At 37.5% G+C, this 24,273-nt stretch overlaps 1 protein-coding gene across 2 annotated transcripts in view; it reads left to right on the plus strand.

The window, feature by feature from the left end:
- The first annotated feature begins 2,200 nt into the window (after window positions 1–2,200).
- LOC129448625 (CD276 antigen-like) overlaps window positions 2,201–24,273 on the plus strand; it is a 53,192-nt gene continuing 31,119 nt past the window's right edge. Inside the window, exons 1-4 of one of the 2 annotated variants that reach the window (XM_073872491.1) lie at window positions 2,207–2,256; window positions 5,187–5,558; window positions 5,729–6,004; window positions 6,703–7,548. In XM_073872491.1, coding sequence (XP_073728592.1) covers window positions 2,226–2,256; window positions 5,187–5,558; window positions 5,729–6,004; window positions 6,703–6,803 — 780 coding nt within the window. In that variant the 5' untranslated portion in view covers window positions 2,207–2,225 and the 3' untranslated portion in view covers window positions 6,804–7,548. Of the gene's footprint in view, window positions 2,257–5,186; window positions 5,559–5,728; window positions 6,005–6,702; window positions 7,549–24,273 lie in introns of those variants that run through there. The other variant, XM_073872490.1, reaches the window with a different exon arrangement.

Consider the following 24,273-nt stretch of genomic DNA (forward strand, 5'->3'; position numbering starts at 1 on the left):
ATCCCGTGTATGTGGTGCACGTGGTGTCCACGCCACTGCTCCACACATTAACCAGTGAAACCTTTCATAGAGAACAATAAAAACACAGTAATTGTTTAAAAACAACTATTATTATGGTGATATAAAATGCTGATTTAGCTGGTTTATTTATTCTGCTACAATATGATACAAACATGCGAATACAGTACAGAATACGACATAAACTGCTTATTAGTTAATGTTTGTAATAGTTCTTTGTGTTTGCGCGTACTGTTATGTCTTAAATGAATAAGCAAATAATTTTAAAATAAGCAAATAATTTCATAAGCTCATGTGTCCATCTAGTAGTGCAATGTAATATTTTTCATAAAACCAAAACAATACTAAATAAATGCAATAGTTTAATGTTTATTATGGTTTGTTAAAATAACTTAATGTGTTGAAGGAGAAAGATACTGTTGTTGACTGTGATGTGTCGCCATAAAAAAAAATGCAATTCTAATAAAAAAATAAAGTGTATTTGACATTTAAAAATGATGCTGTGTCAATGTTTATTTTGTAACAAATACTTAAAGTAGATACTGATGATGAACATGAAGTGTAATTTCTTTATATCAAATGAAAATGTATGTAGTGACATTACTTAATTATCTACATAAAAATGTATGTTAATAAGAAATATTTATATTTGGCTATACATTTTAGTGAATTTTCATGTATTGTTTTTATTACCATACGTATGATTTAAGTGTTTAGTATTTATATCAAAATCCATGAGAAGATTAATAATTACCGAAAGAAATGTTGGTTTTCACGAATCCAGTAAGACCGGTTCCGCCAAACCATAATGGTTCGACTTCTGCCCTGAATCGTTGGGCTGCAGATATATCTCGGCAGTTGTGACATTTTAAACCATCGCCTGAAAAGGTGTAAAGGACACTTCACTTTTTTTGAAAAATATGCTCATTTTCCAGCTCCCCTAGAGTTAAACATTTGAGTTTTACCGCTTTGGAATTCATTCAGCTGATCTCTGGGTCTGGCGCTACCATTTTTAGCATAGCTTAGCATAATCCATTGAATCTGATTAGACCAGGAGTGGGGAACCCTGGGTCCTGGAGGGCCACTGTCCTGCACAGTTTAGTTCCAACCCTAACCAAACACACCTGAATTTCATTTTCAAGTAATCCTGAAGACTTTAATTAGATTTTTCAGGTGTGTTTAATTAGGGTTGGAACTAAACTCTGCAGGACAGTGGCCCTCCAGGACCAGGGTTCCCCACCCCTGGATTAGACCATTAGCATCACTCTAAAAAATAACCAAAGAGTTAGATATTTTTCCTATTTATAACTTGACTCTTGTGTAGCTACATTGTGTACTACCGACAGAAAATTGAGATCTTCTAGGCAGATATTGCTAGGAGCTATACTCTCAAACTAACGTAATAATTAAGGACTGTGCTGCTGCAGAAGGCGTAGTGATATTAGGCACTGCCCAAAAATAGTCCCCTTGGTTACTTAATAGCAAGGACTATATTTTCGGGCAGTGCGTAATATCACTAAGCCTGCTGCAGCCATGTTACATTAGCAAAGTCCTTGATTATTACTCCAGAATGAGAGTATAGTTTATAGCCATATATCTACCTAGAAAATTGCAACTTTTAATTTTCAGTCGGCCTTAGTACACAATGTAACTACAGAAGAGTCAAGTTATAAATAGGAAAAATATCAGAACTCACTGAGTTCTTTAGCAAGATGCTAATGGTCTAATCAGATTCAATGGATTGTGCTAAGCTATGCTAAAAGTGCTAGCACCAGACCCAGAAACCAGCTGAATGGTTTCCAAAATGGTAAGAATCACAGAGGTCACATTTTGAATATGCGTTGCATACTTGACAAGCTTTCACCGAGGCAATGTGACAAATTGTGTCTTGATATATTTGTATTAATCTCTCATTATTTATTCGGTATTTAACAATATCTTTATTCAATTTTTTATTAAATATACCAGCCTAAAAGCTAATGTAGTGGTCATACAGATGTGAAAACAGATGTTAAAACAACAAAAATAACATGTCAAGACGTGCAAATGACCACTTGGTGTCACTGTGGAGGCGATCATGTTTTTTGTGTGCTCCCACAACACTGTTTTCTACCGGCTGGCTGCGTTCAAAAATAAGGTGGATAGCATGCATCATAATAATATCTTGTATGATTTTTTTTCAGAGAATGTGCCTTTATTTATGCTGGATGACTTTAAGGACTACTATTGTCATATTAGGTATGTTTCAAACACGCAGTGTATGCGCTGGCAGTTTGGGATTCAAACTTTGGTACTCAAAGTTTGATAATTCATTAGCAATCTGGGGTGTATTCCAGAAAGCAGGGTTAACTTACCATCAGATTAACCCTGAACTTTGGGTTGATCAACCCCAAACTTGCTTACTCTGGGTATGTGGGTTCCAAAAAACAGTTTAAGAGTTAGTTCAATCAACCCGCTGAAAGTAACCCAGAGTTAATGCGCGCTCACGGTAACAACATAAAGGCATTGTCAATGGATCACAGATTTCACGAGTCACCATGGAAACGTAAGAGAACTTAAAAGTTTTTAAATGAGAAATAACATTATAAACCAATACTTTGTCAAAATCAACGTTTTATAACGTTTTATAAGTGCGTGATTACAAAACAGATAAAATTAATTAATTAATACAAACTATTTTACCCAATTTAAGTCCAGTATTATATGTGTCTCAATGAAAATACAAATATTATTTAAATATTATTTAAAACCCTGTAAAAATAATCATCGATTTTATATATGATTTTAAATATATTAATTATATCTAATTAGATATAATTTGACACAATTAAGATTATCTTTTCTCTTACAAAAATTAACAATGGTTTTACTACAGTTAAAACAAAAAAAAACATGGTTACCACAACTTTACACCAATGAAACCATGGTTAATTTTCGTAAGGGCTGTGGCACATAAAGTGCATAAATCTGTCATAAGGGTTATTTACAGGTTTTTTTTAGATATGATTGTATTGTGTATGCATAAAATGCACTATGATTATATTCAGTACTTGTACTACTTGTACTTATTTCAATGACCCTGTTTAGTTTTTGGACTTTCCATTGTATGACACTGTATTGCCATCTTTTTTAACATTTACTTATCTGATAAATGCACCCTCTTTTAATTGTAAAGCTTCGTTACAGTCCTTACAGATTTTCAATAATTTTGTGTAATGCTTTTCAGTACACTACACTAAACATTATCATGCATTTGCATTGGACGATTAGGATCTGCTGTGACAGAAGTGGAGAATAGAAATGTGTCAATTAGTGTCAATAGTAACATGTTGTAATATGTCCTGTATCATCTAATATAACCAAATATCTCAATTTCCATTTGGCTCAAAAATGATAGCTCAGGAAAGCACAAAAGGCCCATTTTAAAGAAAAAAAGGTGATTTAGAAAAAGACCAGCTACAGATCAAATGTAGAGAGGGGGCTAAGGATCTGAAGTGCATGTTTAAGAAATAAATATTATACTATGGAATATATGTTTATAATTGTATTTTATTGTGTACATGATCTAACTGATAATAGAAAATCTCTGACCACTATGCCATGTCTGTGATTAAATGGTGTTTTTCACCAAATGAATGCTGTGCTTCACCTGTGTCATTCTGTGGGTCAGTGTTAAATCACATGCCTATCAGAGACTGCAGGCAGGGGTAACTTCTGTCCCTCAGTAATTATTATTTTGGGGTAACTTCTGTCCCTCAGTAATTATTATTTTGGGGTAACTTCTGTCCCTCAGTAATTATTATTTTGGGGTAACTTCTGTCCCTCAGTAATTATTATTTTGGGGTAACTTCTGTCCCTCAGTAATTATTATTTTGGGGTAACTTCTGTCCCTCAGTAATTATTATTTTGATAGGCATCATGGGTTTCTATTTGTTATACCCATTTACTGTAACATTGGCACATTGTCACTTAAGTAAAATATGTTAAGATTTCTGGCTCAATATTGACAATGTATTTGCACACACAATTTAATAGAACTTTAGATTCATCTCAAATTATCTAGTAAGTGAAAGATGAGGTTATTTATGAATTTACCAAATTTAAATAGAAATGTACTTGTTAACATTAATTAACTGATGGAAATGTGTTTCATACGTCCACTGATATTTTGAGATATATGAATGATGAACATAATTAAATGTATAGTATTTAATCCGAACACAAATATGAATAATTTTTATTAATAATGGACATAATTAAATGTACAGTAATTAGTCCAATCACAAATATCAATCCATGTTATTAAAAAAATTGTTTCTTTAAAGAAAATATCATAAATGTTGTAAGACAGCAATAAATATTTGCGACTGTAAATGTAATAAAATAAATGCTTTAACATTGTAATATTATGCAAAATATATGCTTCCACGCCCACTGCACGCTCATCATAAGTACACGCATGTGCAGACATCCTCCGGAGCCTCGTTTTATTAACTAAAATGAACCTACCCTGCAGCATAACCTGCTCCGGAGCAGGTTATCTTCAGAGAGTCAGTTGCTAGGGTTACTTACATAACCCGAAAGTTACCTCCGTTTTTGGAACCGAAAGCAGAGGTTATCCGCTTACTTACTCCTAAACATACCCGGGTAAGTCACATAACCTGTTTTCTGGAATACACCCCTGATCACATAGAACAGTAAAATGGTATATATTTTGCATTTTTGTCATCACTAACACAAGCATATCACTGTAGACATCCTCACCTTCAGCTACCTCCCTAAAATCAGTTTTTGAAGGGTGGGATGTCTGTTGGTGTCTTGGTGAGTGAAAACGTATACCCAAAGTTTATTATTCATTGTATATATATCTGGGTATTTTTTTAATTTGACACTTGAATCATTGTTTAAAATCTGAGTAATAATAGCTCTACTTTATTAACATTAAATATTCAGTAAGCTGTAAATAATGCACAAAATATCATGCCACAATAAACCTGCTAGAAAAATTTTCAAATGTTCATATTCAAAGTAGTCAGTGTACTTTTGTTAATTACTTGTTTGTACTGTCGTAAATTACTTTTTGTTAATTGCTTTTGTTAATTAGTGGTTTAATAAGCCATGGTTTGTTCCTTTATCTCACCTGTCACTTTTTTATGTGATCTCTTTAGCACACAGTGTCTTACTATGGTCCAGAGTGAATCCTCAGCAGGTTCCTGTGGAGAAGATTGTAGCTCCTCCAGGTTCAAATGTCACACTCAGCTGCTCTTTTCCTGTGAAACCAAATATGGATTTTGAAAGTTTGGTCATAAACTGGCAGCGTGGTGATAAAGTGGTGCACAGCTTCTATTATCGCAGTGATCAGCTTGACAAACAAAATGAAGTTTACAAAGGAAGGACGTCTCTCTTTACTGACCAACTACAGACAGGGAATGCATCACTAATGTTAAATGACATTCAGCCAGAACATGATGGAGATTACAAGTGTTCAGTCACATGTAACAATGGTCCTTATGCACAGAAGGTACAGCTACTTGTAGCAGGTTAGTGAACATTTGAAACTTTAGACATTATGTAAAAACAACATTCCTAGTGTGTGTAATACCTTTTATTCAATACACTTATTATTAGCAGTCCTGCTTGGTGGTGCAGAAATTACACACTTAATTTAAAACAATACTCTAATGTGATCTTTTATCACCTCTCCCGTAAGCTCCATATGATGAACCAGAAATTGCCGTCCAATATTTTTGTAAAACCATCACCGTCAGTCTTTCGTCTTCTCATGGCTTCCCTGAACCTGATGTGACTTGGCGTGCACCTATTGGAGATGAAGTTAAAACACTAACACTGGACAGCAGGGGTCGCTATAGACTGCAGAGTAACATAACCTTGAATCTGACCTCTACAGTAACTGTGAGAGTAGAGATGAGTCTGGATGTACTGTCACAAAAGTTCAGCAGGGCACTTACACTTCATCCTCAACCAGGTATTTTACAGCAATATAAAGTTAAGCCGCATTACTATGTTTAGTGGCCATGTTGCAGTATTTAAACATTTAATACAATGTACATGGTTTTATAAATATTTTTTTTTAATTGAAAAAAGTAGAATTATATTTTTGGGTGCTATATAAATTTATAAAATGTTTTTCAGTAGTATGATTCATTCAATAACTATATTTATATTTGGCAGACACTTTCATCTTAAGTGACTTGTGATTAAATGGCATAGGGATTAAAGCGTAAAATTATTAATGACCTTTAAATCTGTTTAAATTAAATAACATTATTTGTCAACATTAGTTTATGCAATAGTTAACATGAAGTAACAAACAGTACTTTTGTAGCATTTATTTAAAATGGTTAATGCTACTTTTTTACATATACTAACAAATTTGTAATTGGTTATTTTCAAGTTATTTTTTTGTCACTTAGTGCTATTTTTCAATATTGATATTTTAAGAGCTGTTCTTTGCTCTTAATGCTATTGTTCAAGTTTCTATTATTTCACTGTAAATAAAAATTTACCCAGTTGAATAAAAGGTGTTAAAATGTTGTTACTTAATCACCCCTAATCTTTAAGGAAGTTACCAAATTAATTTTTAGAAATGTTTGAGCTCTGATTATTCCAATACATAACACTGCCAAACATGAAGCCTAATTTAACATTTGTATTTTTCTATAGGACGCTGTGAAGAAACTTCCCGCTCCAGGTTTGGGGTTTGTATGTCTGTAGTGTTGATTATTTCTGCAGTCATAACCTTATTTACACATTTGCATCGCTAAACAATTTGATTATTTTTTGTTTACACCTTTATCTCGAGAATCATAGATAATTACATTATACAGATAAAAGATTGGTCTAACAAATATCTAACTTAACTCTGCACTAGACTACACAAAATTTTGTCAATCCGACTGAATTCAATCCAATTGCAGATGAAGACAGTACAGTTTACATGCATCCTAAACATTGCAATCTGATTAAAAGGTTTGTTTAAATGTACATTCTATATAATCCGAACCAAACGTCTGCGCAAGAGCACAGTCAGGGTTGCCAGATTCACTTATCAATATCAGCCCAATTGACATTTAAAACTAGCCCAAAAGCATTCTAATGACTATTTACAGCCCAAATACCAATAACTAATGAACGAAAACCTTTCATCTTTTATTTCCTAAAAAAATCAACAATAAAAGTACCCCATATCTGAACTTTGCCAAAACGAAGAAGACTTTGCAATGCTGCGCACGGCATCTTTCGTCGAGTTCATGCTTTATTTCTGAATAAATGTTCAATCAAAGTTGATTTGGAGAAAGTTGGTCATAAAAAGTTTTCAGATATAGGCAATGAAAACACAAATTTCCAAAGGCACAGCGCTATTTTATTGCTTTATGTAATGTTATGAAAGTACGCATGAATGCTGCAGAATGTACAGTGCGTGACACCATTACCTCAATAATGCCACTAGAACAGATGGTCACACACTCACACATTTACCTGTGCAAACACTGTTTAAACGCATGAAACAAGTACTACGATAAACGAGGACAAATGAATAGGAAACACTAACACTGCTCTCCTCTATTGTTTCAGCTGTATTACTGAAAACAACGTGTCATTTTAATTCTGTTTAATGGAGATTTGCAGTTAAATAGTGCATTTATTGCCACCAACTGACTATTAGTGCTATGCCAATTTGTTTTTAAAAGAAACAGCTAAAAGTGTTACCTATCATCCTTAGCTTGGAATATTTGGCAAAAGAAAATAGTTCCATGCAAAATAAGAAACTTGTTGATTTTGATATTTTTAAACACTTGTGCCATCAAACTGTTGTGTACATGCAATATTGCTTTTGTAGTTGTGTGATAGGGCTCTGTATCAGCTACAATTGCCTGCTGCCTTGTGTCTCTGGCTTAAGGATAAACCGAGCTTCGTCAACCGCCAGACCGAATAGTTGTAAGGATATAATATTGATAATGGAATCACACTTGTAAAATCTCTCCTTGTAGTTGTGACCTGCCCTTTGTGTTTTATTTCCTTAAATATTTCTTTATATTTTGGTTAGAGTAGGCAGAGGATTTGTAATTTCTTTGTCCCATCTAGAGGTTAGTTATTTCCTCCCATTTTCCTTTTTAGAATTGTTTTGTTTGTTATTTTGGGCGGAGAGGTCACCGAAGTTTGTAATAGTCATTACTCTATTGAACAAAAACGAAATTGCCTGTTGTCCACTTTTATACAATAAATGAAAATATTTAACTATAATTCATGGTGTTTCTCTTGTATTTGGTCTGACTGCTGGGGGAGTCTTAACTCATTTAATTATTGCAACTTTTCCCCTGGAGGTTGTAATAACGAGAGACGGCATCATGACAGAGAAAAAGGGACTCAATTAGTGCTTCTGTCTAACAAAAATGCTTTTGTAAATGTTTTATTTCTCATCTGATAGAAGCGTGCTTGTCCTTGAAGGACGTTACTTGTTCTAGGAAGTTTTTATTACATACTGCTGTCACTCTTCGTCATTACTGTTCTCCTCTCTCGCTCTCCATGCATAAGCATTCAGCAGACAAGTGCCCAGTTGTAAATTAAACTTGTAATGTTGTATGTTTGTTCCATTTATGAAGCGTGCACGCCTGTCACTCTGCGCTGGTTGCTATTTGATCGTGTCATCAAAGACCTCATTGTTCAGTAACATTTATTCTTTCTTTTCCCTTGCTCGAATGCCGAAAATTTTTTTTTTTCAGTCAAATGATTTTGGTTGCCGAACATTCGGTGCATCCCTACTTTGCCTTAATCACAGCCATGCTGATATAGAGCTATATTACACTCCTCCTCGAGTGATATTGCTTAAGTAATATCTGAATTGTAAAAGCTGCTAGAATTTTTTGCCCTAAAACCGCCAATAAAGTAACACAACATTTATTTACTATTTATACTCATGCCTAGGAGTTAAAATTTTGTGGTTGTAGGCTTATATCTCTAATCTATAACTAATTCTTGAGCCTGAGAGGACTATGAAAATACTGTATAGTATGAATGAGATTCAGACGTACTACATCCGCCATGTTGATGCATCACGTGACATACGTTGTCGTCATGTCATACCAGCGCGAAAACAGCCGCATCACTGACGACGCCTACTCTTCTTCATTGGATAACTCCTCTCCTGGGGCATCATGGGATAGTGAAGTGTCCGTCGTATGCACAGTTCAAAATCTAACTGGAATTAGTAGGTCATCCGGGTACTTTTTGCATACTCTTTTTGGAATAATATATATTCGGACATACTACTCGCCTTACCTACTGCTTTTCGCCTACTATATAGTATATAGGAAAATTCTGGTTACTTAATTAGTATTAAAAGTATCCTTTTCCTACTTAGCCCCTAAGCTCTGAAATGATTTGCCAAAAAACGTTTGGGAATCAGACACAGTCGATCAATTTAAGTCTAAACTAAAGACATTTCTCTTTAACAAAGCATTCACATAATTTGTCTAATAAATATACTTATCCCGTAATAGTTAGCATGTCCAGAAAAAGCAGTCACATAACTCTTCTGGGTAATATACGAAGCAGGGTTTCCTGCAGAAAATTTGTTAGTTAAGGTGGTAGGGTTAGGCGGGGCAGAGGGGGGGTGCGTGGCAATCACGTCATGATGAAAGTTTAAATATTTTTATTTAAAACACTTAAATAAAACTTCATTTTGAAGAAACTATGACAGAAAATAAACACATAATAGATTATTAATGAATTAAATGTTTTTACCTCTAACTGGAATAGCTGCGTGAAACTAAAGGGTTAATAAACACAAACTGAAGCAGATGTTGTAGAACCTCTGGCAAACGATGATGGCCCAAAAATTTTAAAAACGGATTATTACCCACTATTAATTACATTATCTTAAAGGAGTGTAACTACTGTAGCATATATATAATGCACATAAACTAAGTGAGCAAGAGCGCTCAACAATTATAATTAATCAACAGGCATGTGCAACCTAGCTAGCAGGTTGCTCAAACAACAAAATCACCAGCTAACTTACTTTAAATTTGCAAGAACTATAGACTAATACAATAACAGGCTTAATAAACCCAAAACATAAGTCCACTTATAGTTCTCATGAACACGCATTTTATCAACTGGCTATCCTCCAGACATGACGGACCACGTCTTTATCTCATTTTGGCCGTGTGGCGCGCATCCGCACTATTCTCCGAGATGCACTTGAAGGTCTTTTGTGCAGCAAAATATATATATTTTTCGGACGACCTAGTTAAGGCGGTAGTTAAACCCTGACGAAGTTTGTAAGTGGAGAGGAAGGCGGCGGAAACCGAAACATTTAACACTTTAATATTTAATAACAAAATGAAAGTAAACGTACTCATTAACAATCACAACACCGGTCTTGTGCCGCTCACATGGCTCTCGGATACTTATATGCCGCAATAGTTATCCTGTCTGGAACCAAGCGGATATTAAACCATAATATTGTGTGACACTTGCATTACATGTGAACGGCCCCTACGCTAATAGGATTTTGTTTCTCTTTCCCTGTCTTGTTCTCATTCCGAGGACAATGGGACTAACAGAACCAGTTCGGACTGCCATGGAGGTCATCACGCCACTGATCTACTGGCATTCCTTCAACGTGATTCCCAGCCGATGTCAGACCAACGATCACCAGCTGCCCCCATCTAATCTATACTTATCCGTGTATATATACACAATATATATTATGTTTTAATCCCCATAAATTGTACAAATCTTACCTATTTTATAATATCCTCTGTAGAATCTTCTATGTCTGGCTCCTACTCCTGAAGGTTTTTTCCCCTCCTAGGACTTTTTCCCACATGGTTTTTGTCCTAGGGGTTTTTTTCAACCCCTGGGGAGTCTGCTGACATTGGCTTAACTTAGCACCCTCTTATATACGTTACATTATTACTATGCTCGCTAGTATGGTTAATCTATTAACCGCTGTATTCTGCTGCTTATGTTTTATGATTTTTCTATGTTTTTTCCTGGATCTATTAAAGCTGCTTTGAAACAATTTAACAATTGTGGAAAGCACTATATAAATAAAATTGAAATGAATAGTATAGGCGGTTTTGGACGCAGCATGTGCTTACTACCTGAGGAGGGAAGTGAGCTTAAAGTAGAGAGTCTAGTGTATGCTACTGGTTGTAAACCACTGTTATGCTGTTCTCTAGTTGAAGAGTTTGATTTAAATAAAGTTTGTTAGTTGCTGAGCTGCTGTTTGAAGCCCATTAAAAATTCCTTTTATTATTAGAACTTTTCCTCTGCTTACCTGGAAGCCTGTATGGAATGGGTGCCTGCTTTTACTTTTTGTAGCACATTTTCTCCTGTTTTTCAGCTGTGTATTTTATTGTCATTTATTTGACCTTTTGTTGTTAGCTTAGCAGATTTAATAAAGGGCTTTATGTTCAATATTTTGGATTTAAAATCTCCTGATGCTTTTTTGTTTGCTTCCACTGTTTTTGTTACCCCTTTTGATATGAATTGAGCCTGTCTATATAAAACTCCTATTTGTTTTTCAAATGGTTGTTTGTCTTAATTATTTTACTTTTAACTCTTTTATTTTTAAAAACCACAACTATTACATCAATTATCTCCTGGACAACTGAATACCAACGAAGATCGTAACACACTCCTAAAAATGGTGCTTATAGCAAGTGGTTTACTGGCTCGTAATCATGGGGGAACAACTTTACATTAGAAGCGCCAGGGCTCATTGTATACCTTAAACCGCCAGCAGGTAAAATTTACCCACACAATTACTGTTTTAATTATTTTTGTAAACATTTTTCTATATAAACACTATATTCACGAAGTAATGTGTGTAAAGTCATGAAATGAGTATGTTATCAACTATGTTTTTGTCCTGTTTTACATTGAAAGCAGGCCAGAGTAATCAGTTTTCTCAACAGTGAATATGGGCTAAAGTGCGAATACTAAAATACCATAAATGGACAATAAGGAACAGTAATAATTAACTGCGTTGCGTAATGTGTGTGTGATGCAACAACAAATTCATGCAAACAGTTTCACCTATTTAATTACTAATTGGTTTAGTTATATTATTCCTAATTTAAATAAGATGACAATAAAATAAAACATAAAAAATACCAATGTGAAAATGCCCAAGCAAATATATACGCATTAGGTAAATTTGACTCAGCTGGCACTTGGGTATAAATGCCCTGATTTTTAATCTGGTTTTATCTGAACAAATTTAAACAACATGGGATTGTAAATTATATAATTTGAGAAAGTCAACAATGGGGAGACTTGGAAACTTTATTGAAAATTATTTTTAAGTTGATCCAACTTTTTACAGTAAGCTGTAAGGAGAGAGTGACTGGGTTTTCTTGTGTTTCTGTTATTGAAAGGAAGTCATTATTTACATTCTTATTCCGTTTTGTCTTTAAAAAGGAAGTAAATGTTAAGAGTAGTTCTGCAGCATGTCACAGGAATGCCTTTTATTGTGTAATACTTAAGCTTTTCACGAGTTCACACTTACAAATAAGTTGGTTAGATTAAATTAGTAAACGTATTTGGCGTGCTGTCCGGGGAGAGGGCTCTGAGCTCGGAAATGGGCCCGAACGCAGAGTATCCCCCCCCCCAGTTTAGGAATTAACCTGGTGAGTGAGAGGTGATGGGGTGGTGGAGGGATTCTGAAGACTGCAGAGGATCTTTGCAGAGTCAAACTGTGACTTATATATGGCTTACCTTTGTCCTGATTGGGTAGATATGATGATTACTGATTGAGGACATCTGGTGGTACTAGAGTATCTGTTGATTACTGATTATAGACAGCTGGCAGTACTTAAGTGGTTTATTTGACGTGCTCCTCCCGAACTACGTTAATAAAACATCATTTCACGAGTTCACACTTACAAATAAGTTGGTTAGATTAAATTAGTAAACGTATTTGGCGTGCTGTCCAGGGAGAGGGCTCTGAGCTCGGAAATGGGCCCGAACGCAGAGTATCCCCCCAAAAATCAAAATTAACTTATTCAGACAGCAGCCGGGAACTGTACCCCCCAAAAATAGAAATGATGAGGCTGATGTTGGCTGTGTTTGCTATGCATCCGATGGGAGTTCAATACTCGCTGCGATTGGAACCGTCTGACGGAAGTTCAATACTCACTGCGATTGTACAGGAAAGCCTCGGTTGAAAATTATGTGGACGGTTTATATTTGAAGGGCTTTTTGCGGCCTCCGACGGGAGTTCAATACTCGCTGAAATCAGAGCCATCCGACGGGAGTTCAATACTCGCTGTGATCGGACGAGTAAGCCCTCACTGATGATGGGGTGAATGAATTATATTGGGAGGGTCTTGCAGCATCCGACGGGAGTTCAATACTCACTGTGATCGGAACCCGTCCGACGTGAGTTCAATACTCGCTGCGATCGGACGAGTAGCCCTCACTGATGATAAGGTAGGCAATTTATATCAGGAGAGCTTTGCGGCATCCGACGGGAGTTCAATACTCGCTGTGATCGGAACTCGTCCGACGGGAGTTCAATACTCACTGCGATCGGACGAGTAAGCCCTCACTGATGATGGGGTGAATGAATTATATTGGGAGGGTCTTGCAGCATCCGACGGTAGTTCAATACTCGCTGCGATCGGACGAGTAAGCCCTCACTGATGATAAGGTAGGCAATTTATATCAGGAGGGCTTTGCGGCATCCGACGGGAGTTCAATACTCGCTGCGATCAGAACCCGTCCGACCGGAGTTCAATACTCGCTGCGATCGGACGGGTGAGACCCCGTTTGTCGATGATGTGGACGATTTGTATTAGAAAGGCTTTGCAGCATCCAACGGGAGTTCAATACTCGCTGCGATCGGAACCCGTCCGACGGGAGTTCAATACTCGCTGCGATCGGACGGGTAAGCCATCGCTGATGACGAGGTGGATGTTTGATTATTTTTGATTTGGTGGACTTTTGCGGCGTCTGGCAGGACTTCAGTACTCAATGTGATCAGGCGGTTAAGCCCCTGCTGACTTTAAGGTGTACATTTGGTACATTTGAAGGCCTGGATGTAGGCCAAAACATGTTGGTGGTATTTTTAAGTTCCATTATGAACTAGCACCTTTATTAAAGTGGTTTTATAATTAAGAAGAGTGCCTTGGTGTCCTTTTGTTATTTTTGATACATTTGGTTATTTTAGATTTGGAGGGCTTTGCGGCGTCCGACGGGAGTTCAATACTCACTGCGATCGGACGGGTAAGCCATCGCTGATGACAAGGTGGATGTTTGGTTATTTTCGATTTGGTGGACTTTTGCGGGGTCTGGCAGGACTTCAGTACTCAATGTGATCAGGCGGTTCAGCCCATGCTGACTATAAGGTGTACATTTGGTACATTTGAAGGCCTGGATGTAGGCCGAAACATGTTGGTGGTATTTTTAAGTTCCATTATGAACTAGCATCTTTATTAAAGTGGTTTTATAATTAAGAAGAGTGCCTTGGTGTCCTTTTGTTATTTTTGATACATTTGGTTATTTTAGATTTGGAGGGCTTTGCGGCGTCCGACGGGAGTTCAATACTCACTGCGATCGGACGGGTAAGCCCTCGCTGATGACAAGATGGATGTTTGGTTATTTTAGATTTGGAGGACTTTTATGGCATTTGACGGGACTTCAGTACTCACTGTGATCGGGCGGGTAAGCCCCCGCTGTCGATGAGATGAACATTTGGTTATTTTAGATTTGGAGGGATTTGCGGCGTCCGACGGGAGTTCGATACATGCTGCGATTAGATGGTAATTCCTTGCTGACAACGAGGTGAATGTTTGGTTATTTTAGATTGGGAGGGCTTTTGCGCCGTCTGACGGGAGTTCAATACTCGCTGGGATTGGACGGGTAAGCCCCTGTTGATGTAGAATTGAATACGTTAAGTTATTACAAATTTGGAGGGCTCTAGCACCATCCTTAGATATTTCAATTCTCCCTGCGATCGTATGGCTAAGCCGCTCCGACAATCGAACGGGTTAGAGTTGGTTTGCTGATAAGAGTTTGGTGCGCTTTTTTGATGTGGAAGCGGTTAGAGCAAGCATCACTACCGCAGCAGTGGAAAAAACTGACCCTCCGTTAGAGCATAGGAAACATCACTGCGGCGGTTGAAAAACTAAACTTCTGCGGGAGCAGGGAAAACATAATTGTTGCAGCAGGAAATTTATTGAGTATACAATATAGCTGGCTGTGTGTAAATTTAGTTGCTTTAAGAAATCCTAGTACCTACGTCGATCAGACTTTTGAATTGATGTTGGTTAATAATAATGATAATAATGATATTTATAAATTATAAATGTTTTGTGTACTTGTATAGTTTGTATTGTATGGTATATTGTATTATGTTTTATGGTCAGTGCATGTGGACTAGGGGTGAGCAGTGGAGTTTGTATTTGTATTCGTAACGATCTCAAAATTGTTTGAATCTGAACACAGCAAAATCACCAGCGTCAAATCCACTCCGCCAGCGCACACACGGGCACCACTACTAGGTCTGGTGGCACTCTTATAAACACCAGCAGCATACATCCAACACCGGCGACTCCACTGCGTAATTTTTGTTTTGAAAATAAAATGCAGGACTTGCTTAATGTTAAAAGGGGTTATTAAGAGATAAAGAAAAAGTTATTAAGATAGATGAAACTTGAAAACGATCTTCCAGGCGCTGAATGACAGATTCAAAGCATGCATGGACGAGCAAGTGCGCGACCTCAATATATACACACACGCAAGGTTGATAATTGTATATTGTTTTTAAAAGCTATCATGTCCGGTTCTGCTGTAAATCATGGATGGATGAAGTTGTGGCTGCAGGTTAAGCATCAAGCCAATGCAGTCTGGGATCGAGATGTTTAATAAATGATCTAAAAGGTGAACGACGTAGGAATTGCAAAGTTGTTAAGGAGAACCCATCAAATGCTTCTAGAAGCATATAAAAAATCTCTGGTATCTTTGCAGGCAAGTAAAAATTCTCTATCCCATAAATCCAGATGACTGAGCATCACTTTTAAATGCACAGGTGATACCTACTTTGCCAGCCGAGCACCACGACTGATGTTTTTGATCAGGGTTACAACTTGATCAATGTTATAATAGTGAAGAGAAAATCTTGGATAGCGTTTATCAAAAGCCGTGTTTAAGTAACTAAAATATAATCTTTATACGACAGTAAGTTGAATGCGTGTACGTATGACGTTTCCCAGATAGGTACGTTTGCAAGATGTCTGTTAAAGATCTGGAGATCTGGAACACATCTGGTGTGTAAAACATCTTACAAAGGTTTAAGAATGCATATAAAGCAGCTCATTCTAAATTAAAAAACGTCTTGCAAGCATCTTCAACATGTCGATATGACATCTTTTAGGAAACGTCTCAGAGACGCGGTGCAAATGAGCAAAAAATCTAAATACGTCTTACAGATGTAAACGCAGACATCAAATAGACGTCTTCGAGGTGTACCTGTGCCATTAGGGTTAACACCTTGTTACATGTTTTAATGAAAACCCTGTTTAATATAACAGACCACTGGCTGATATTGTGCGATTTTTTTATACATTTTATGTTAATGTTAAATAAACTTACATTTTGCCCGTCAGTCATCTCCTCAGTTTATGCAAAATGGTATCAGCATGGAAGCGTACTGATGTTGAACACTTACTATTCGTTACATGCATGCCCAAGATGTATGGTGAATACAGATTATGCACGGGAATATTGTCTTATTTCGAGTCGGGGTGGCTGTTGAGCAGGTCTGAAAGTGAGTAACTTCTGGATCGTTGCTGTTTGGAGACACAAATGTTTAAAATGATTCAGTCCGAATTGGGGAACGGTTTTAACTTGTTTGCCTTAAAGAACCAGTTCAAGATAATGATTCGTTCACAAACTAAACAGACATCATTAGTCGTCACAAATAGTATTTTGGGACGGGAGGCTTTCAACGTAGCCGGGTTTAAACTGTGATCGAGGCCGGGCAATGAATACTGATGGTAAAGCGAAGCTTCGAATCTAATTGCTTCAACAATGATTCACTGTTTCTAAGCACTAGAAAAGCCTAGATATGGCACCACCTGCTGGTGGAAACGTACTACACACTTTATACAAATTCCACCAAGCAGAGGTAGGCTCTCGCTTGGGGGGCAGGAGAATAGAAGAAGGGAGCTGAGGAAGAGAAGAATATATGGCATTCGGGCCTGTACCGGTAGCGGAGGCAGCCTCACGCTACAGTGTTCGGTCAGGCCACAGCCAGAGGACAGGATTAGAAGGGGAAACCTGTTCCACTAGCGGAGACATGCTCACGCTTAGGAATGGCGAATAATGGAAGGAAGCTGAGGAAGGGAAGAATATAGGGCGTCTGGGCCTGTACCGGTAGCGGAGGCAGCCTCACGCTACAGTGTTCGGTTAGGCCACAGCCAGAGGACAGGATTAGAAGGAGAAGCCTGTTCCACTAGCGGAGACATGCTCACGCTTAGGAATGGCGAATAATGGAAGGAGGAAGCTGAGGAAGAGAAGAATATAGGGGGTCCGGGCCTGTACCGGAGGCAGCTTCACGCTACAGTTTTCGGTCAGGCCACGGCTGGAGGACAGGATTAGAAGGAGAAGCCTGTTCCACTAGCGGAGACATGCTCACGCTTTGGAATGGCGAATAATGGAAGAAGGAAGCTGAGGAAGCAAATAGGGTGTCCGGGCCTGTGCCGGTAGCGAAGGCAGCCTCGCTCTACAGTTTCCAGTCGGAACATGATTAGAATGAGAAGGATCCTGTATCTGAGCCGCTAGCGGAGCCATGCTCACGCTGCGAGGTTGCCATGCGTTGCCAATGGCTGTTGCTGATGATCCATAGCATGATCTGGCCGTGCTGGAGACTGTAACATCTACTCTAGAGCAAGGGTCTAAGCATATTCTATTAATAGACAATTGTAATATTTATTTATTACATATTTTCTATATTAGCTTGGATTGGTTTATGCATGTTAACATTTTAAACAATACTAAAACATATTAACAAGTAAAACAAACATTTTTGAGTAGACTATATCAAAAAGTTGCCCTCCAGATTATTTTATCCATTGTGGTAGCCCTTGCTAACAAAAAGTTTGGAGACCCATGGTCTAGAGCTTCTGAAGACTGCAGAGGATCTTTGCAGAGTCAAACTGTGACTTATATATGGCTTACCTTTGTCCTGATTGGGTAGATATGATGATTACTGATTGAGGACATCTGGTGGTACTAGAGTATCTGTTGATTACTGATTATAGACAGCTGGCAGTACTTAAGTGGTTTATTTGACGTGCTCGTCCGGAACTACGTTAATAAAACATAAAAACGTATGACATGTTAAAAAGCAAGTGTGGATTCTTGTTAGACAAAACTTGTGAAGTGACAGACAATGTTTTTCATCAGAATATTAATGCAGCTGTCTGTGTGAGGTGAGTTTTGGCCTAATCCAAAATGTTTTATAGGCTATAACAAAGTGTTTAAATTTAAATTAGGCAGTTAAATTATGTACTGTAGGTACTGTATCGGTCATAGCCTCTGCATTGACATTGTATCCAGTTTTTACTGTTGTATTATGAACAATTGATGTGACATTTGCATATTACCACTGTAAAAAATTGCTGTAATTATGCAGCTATTTGCCAGTAACTTACTGTAGAAGATAAAGACTTAAAATGTTTCATGTTCATTTAACTTTGAACAAACTGTTGCCAGTAAATAACATAAATGTAAAATCTACTGTAAGTTACTGGCAGCTAGTTGCCAGTAATACCCAGTAATACTGTAATTTCTACAGATTTTTTTACAGTGTGGGTACATCACCAAGATTCTCAATTGACAAAGGAATCAAACAATGTTTCTTTATTGCAGCTGCGGAAATGTTAAAAGTATAAAAAAAATTCAAATTTTGAAAAATTGATAGTATTAGAAAAACCCTTCAGCCAGCTAGCTGGCACAACTACAGTATTGTTCAAAATAATAGCAGTACAATGTGACTAACCAGAATAATCAAGGTTTTTAGTATATTTTTATTGCTACATGGCAAACAAGTTACCAGTAGGTTCAGTAGATTCTCAGAAAACAAACAAGACCCAGCATTCATGCACGCTCTTGGGGCTGTGCAGTTGGGCAATTGGTTGAAAGGGGTGTGTTCAAAAAAAAGCAGTGTCTACCTTTGACTGTACAAACTCAAAACTATTTTGTACAAACATTTTTTTTTCTGGGATTTAGCAATCCTGTGAATCACTAAACTAATATTTAGTTGTATGACCACAGTTTTTTAAAACTGCTTGACATCTGTGTGGCATGGAGTCAACCAACTTGTGGCACCTCTCAGCTGTTATTCCACTCCATGATTCTTTAACAACATTCCACAATTCATTCACATTTCTTGGTTTTGCTTCAGAAACAGCATTTTCGATATCACCCCATAAGTTCTCAATTGGATTAAGGTCTGGAGATTGGGCTGGCCACTCCATAACATTAATTTTGTTGGTTTGGAACCAAGACTTTGCCCGTTTACTAGTGTGTTTTGGGTCATTGTCTTGTTAACACAACCATTTCAAGGGCATGTCCTCTTCAGCATAGGGCAACATGACCTCTTCAAATATTTTAACATATGCAAACTGATCCATGATCCCTGGTATGCGATAAATAGGCCCAACACCATAGTAGGAGAAACATGCCCATATCATGATGCTTGCACCTCCATGCTTCACTGTCTTCACTGTGTACTGTGGCTTGAATTCAGAGTTTGGGGGTCGTCTCACAAACTGCCTGTGGCCCTTGGACCCAAAAAGAACAATTTTACTCTCATCAGTCCACAAAATGTTCCTCCATTTCTCTTTAGGCTAGTTGATGTGTTCTTTGGCAAATTGTAACGTCTTCTGCACATGCCTTTTTTTAACAGAGGGACTTTGCGGGGGATTCTTGAAAATAGATTAGCTTCACACAGATGTCTTCTAACTGTCACAGTACTTACAGGTAACTCCAGACTGTCTTTGATCATCCTGGAGGTGATCATTGGCTGAGCCTTTGCCATTCTGGTTATTCTTCTATCCATTTTGATGGTTGTCTTCCGTTTTCTTCCACGTCTCTCTGGTTTTGCTCTCCATTTTAAGGCATTGGAGATCATTTTAGCTGAACAGCCTATCATTTTTTGCACCTCTTTATAGGTTTTCCCCTCTCCAATCAACTTTTTAATCAAAGTACGCTGTTCTTCTGAACAATGTCTTGAACGACCCATTTTCCTCAGCTTTCAAATGCATGTTCAACAAGTGTTGGCTTCATCCTTAAATAGGGGCCACCTGATTCACACCTGTTTCTTCACAAAATTGATGACCTCAGTGATTGAATGCCACACTGCTATTTTTTTGAACACACCCCTTTCAACTAATTCAACTAATTGCCCAATTGCACAGCCCCAAGAGCGTGCACATCATGAACGCTGGGTCTCATCTGCTCTCCGAGAATCCACTGAACCCACCGGCAACTTGTTTGCCACGCAGCAACAAAAAATACACTAAAAACCTTGATTATTCTGGTTAGTCACATTGTACTGCTATTATTTTGAACAATACTGTATATTCATGAAAACGTTAACCAAGTTCCAGAAATTCTTCAAACTATAGAGCTTTTCTCTAGAGCATCTGCACTCTAAAAACAAACGGTGCTATATAGCACCAAAAGTGGTTCCCCGCTCGCAACCACAGAAGAACCGCCTCCAGTGCCATACAGCACCGGTGAAGCACCGGTGCAGAACCACATAGTGCCATGCAGAACCAAATGTGGTGCTATGGTGGTGCTATATGGCCCCTATATGGTTCCACACAGGTGCTTCACCGGTGCTACATGGCACCAAAAACAGTTCTTCTATGATTACAATTCAAATCAACAGTTTTGGTGCTATAGCACCGTTTGTTTTTTTAGAGTGTGGATTTAATCTAAATCTTAAAGGAACACGCCCACATTTTGGGAATTTAGCTTATTCACCATATCCCACAGAGTTAGATAAGTACATACGTACCTTTCTCATCTCCATGCGTGCTGCAACTTTGTCAAGCTTAGCTTCAAAGACTGGAAGTGAATGGCTCCAGCTAGCATACTGCTCCCAATAAGTGACAAAATAACGCCAACATTTTCCTATTTATGTGTTGTGATTTGTATAGTCACACCGTGTACTAATAACAAGGTCATATGAGACACAGCCATCTTTTAACAGTATACATACTGGGAACTATATTCTCTGAAAGCGAAGCACCGAAGTGAAATTCCCAAAATGTGGGCGTGTTCCTTTAAAAATTGTGAATTATTACCCATTCCCTTCATTCAACCTTTTACAATATTCCTATAAAAAACTGTTAAATACTTGGGTATCCAAGATTAAAACATAGATTAACATAACATAGAGTAAAACAGATTTACATGATGCAAAAAATGACTGCATCATTACAACTGAAAACTGACCTTTTCAATCAGAGTTGGTACATGGTTAAAGAATACCTGGTTTATAAATTGGAAAAAATGTGTGTTTTTTGATCTTTTTTTTTACTTTATATTATTATATGGTTGTACAGTATTATTATTATTATTATTATTATTATTATTATTATTATTATTTTAATTGCCTCAGATCATGTTTGTGTTGTTTTTGTGGTGTAAAAGAAAAGAATATATAAATAAAAAGTAAAAAAAAAATACTTGGGTATCCACATTACAAAGGATTCTAATTCATTTAATACGCTTAATATCTGTGCAATTTAGTAAAATGTAAACTCTTAACTCTTATATTGTCTCAATTGCACCAAAAGCGAAGGAAATCAACTTCAAAATAATGTAATGTATTATAAAGAAAATGTATTATTTGGTATTTTTTGAAAGATGAAACACATGACTTGGAAACTTAATTATTGTTCTTGGGAAATTTTTCCTACTTAAAAATAGATTCCTGAAAACCATTCCAAATTGTTTTATATTTCACAAGGAATTGTGTCTTCTCTTAGAAATATAGAAAAATATTTATTTAGAGAAACAGGGACAGCGTACAATAAACATTAATGCATTGTAGAGATGCATGGTACCAGGTTTTAGCTCAAGAGCTAATTTCCACCGGTTACTATAACAATTGACTAAACAGTTCTTTGAACCTTTTATCTCTGCCTTCCGCTTTCTTTCTCTTATTTCTGTCTTCACGTTTTGTGTAAGTTACTTGACTATCAGTTATGACATACTCATTTCGAAAGAGGGCACACTTCTGCTGGCTTGATGGTATGCATTTTCTTTTATTTGATAAAGAGGTTTAAATGGTGCCATACCACACCATTCAATTTCACTGTTGACATGTTTGAATGTTTTGCTTTGTAATGTTATTTTATTATGCTCCTCATTTCAATGGAGAACAAAGTTTGAGCCATCTCAGTAATTTTACAAAATGTATACACTGCAGCCAACACTGCAATGAAGTTTACAAGTACTGCTTACCAGGTGTGCAAATTAAACATGAAATTGTGATCACAGCTAGGTTCAAGGCAAAATGCAATAGGAATAATCATTCATATGGCAGTGCACACTGTTTAGGTAATTTATCATATGTATCAATGTCTCAATTTTTTTGTGAATCCTCTAGGCTATGTTGGAAGAGGAAAACAAGGAGAGATGCCAGGCTTTTACTCATCAGGGTTTTGCAGTGAGTGGTTGATGATGCTGCAGGAGGAATAACTCTGTATAACACATCAATTCTGTTCTGAAAGTCTTGTAAATACCTCAGGATTGTTGTTTGTGATTCTGATTAACATTTTTTTTACTTGCTTACTGGATGTATTTTATACGGTTTGCAAGGTATGTTGTCAAAGTCAGTGCTATACAAAGTCTGTTACAAATGGTGTGTGTGTGTGTGTGTGTATGTTATGGTATGTAGGCTATGTGTTGTTTTACGGTATGGAAATAAAGTCTCTTTTGCCTATTCTTTCTATCAGAGTAGGGAAGGATAGTCGAATCTGCAATCTGTCCCTAAGTATACATTACTCGTCTAAAGTAACATTCAACATTAGATCATACTCACACAAAACTGGCAGAATAATGCATTCATACATAAATATTCAGCTGGAATTTAACGTTTAGCCAAATTATCTTTTTCTTTGTTTATATTTGATAAACCTGTTTTTATGACCTTCCCTCACTAACTTTCCTTAAGGGCTCGTTATAGTCGTGCGTAGGTCCTACGGCGTAGCCGCGACGGCGTAGGTTCCGCGTCGGTTTTCATTTATACTTTTGCGTCGTCGTCCGCGTCGACGTGCAAACACGCGCGCAGGCCGCTGGTAGGCAGTAACCACGCGTGTAACCACAGTTGCAGCACGAACGCCAAAGAAGAAGCAGCTTTGCAAGTTAAGCCACAAACGAAGAAGAAACAGCAACTTGTTGTGTATAATTTGAGAAGACCAGCAATGATGGATGTAAATAAACAGCGACTTTTGTTGCAGTTAGAGTTAAATCACTCCTCAACTTGGCCATTCTTTGTTTTCACCGTCGCAAACGGAAATACCTATGACGCAGTTTTTTTACCTGACGGGAGGGGTTCTGGTGGACCAATCACAGCGCTTGGGGTCCGCGTAGAACTGACGCGCTGTTAAAATTTTTGTGAGGTGCGCGCCAGGCTACGCAGAGCTACGCACAGGCTACGGATAGCCTACGCCGTAGCTACGGCGTAGAACCTACGCACGACTATAAATCGCCCTTAAGTCTCGTTCTCTTGGATGTACGTCATTGCTTACGTTGTATGATTGCACACTACTGCTGGAACACTGCTGTGTTTAGGGAAGTTCGCAAGTGAGAGAGTTATTTACAAATATCTATAAGTACTGTATATAAAACTGCATATAATGTATATTGTACTGTGTATTTACACAGCTAACCCTATTAAACCCTAGTGTGGGATATTGCACTATACAATGCTGAACTTTAAAACAGCAAGGTCGTAGCAAATGTGCTACTGTAACTGCTTAAGGTGAAGATGTCTTGTGGAAAAAAATTTCTGGCACAGTAAATTTGAAAATGTTGAGAGGGGGTGATAGGGGCTCTTCAGGAAATCTACTCTCATCTCCACAGTTTGAAGCAACAGGCTCTCTAAGCTTCTGTATAGATTCATCATTTCTAGAGTCATCTGCAAACTTCAAACAAACACGCATTTGCAAGCACGCACCAGCGCGCGCACACACACACTCG

Source organism: Misgurnus anguillicaudatus, chromosome 10, assembly GCF_027580225.2.
Source record: "Misgurnus anguillicaudatus chromosome 10, ASM2758022v2, whole genome shotgun sequence".
NCBI lineage: Eukaryota > Metazoa > Chordata > Actinopteri > Cypriniformes > Cobitidae > Misgurnus > Misgurnus anguillicaudatus.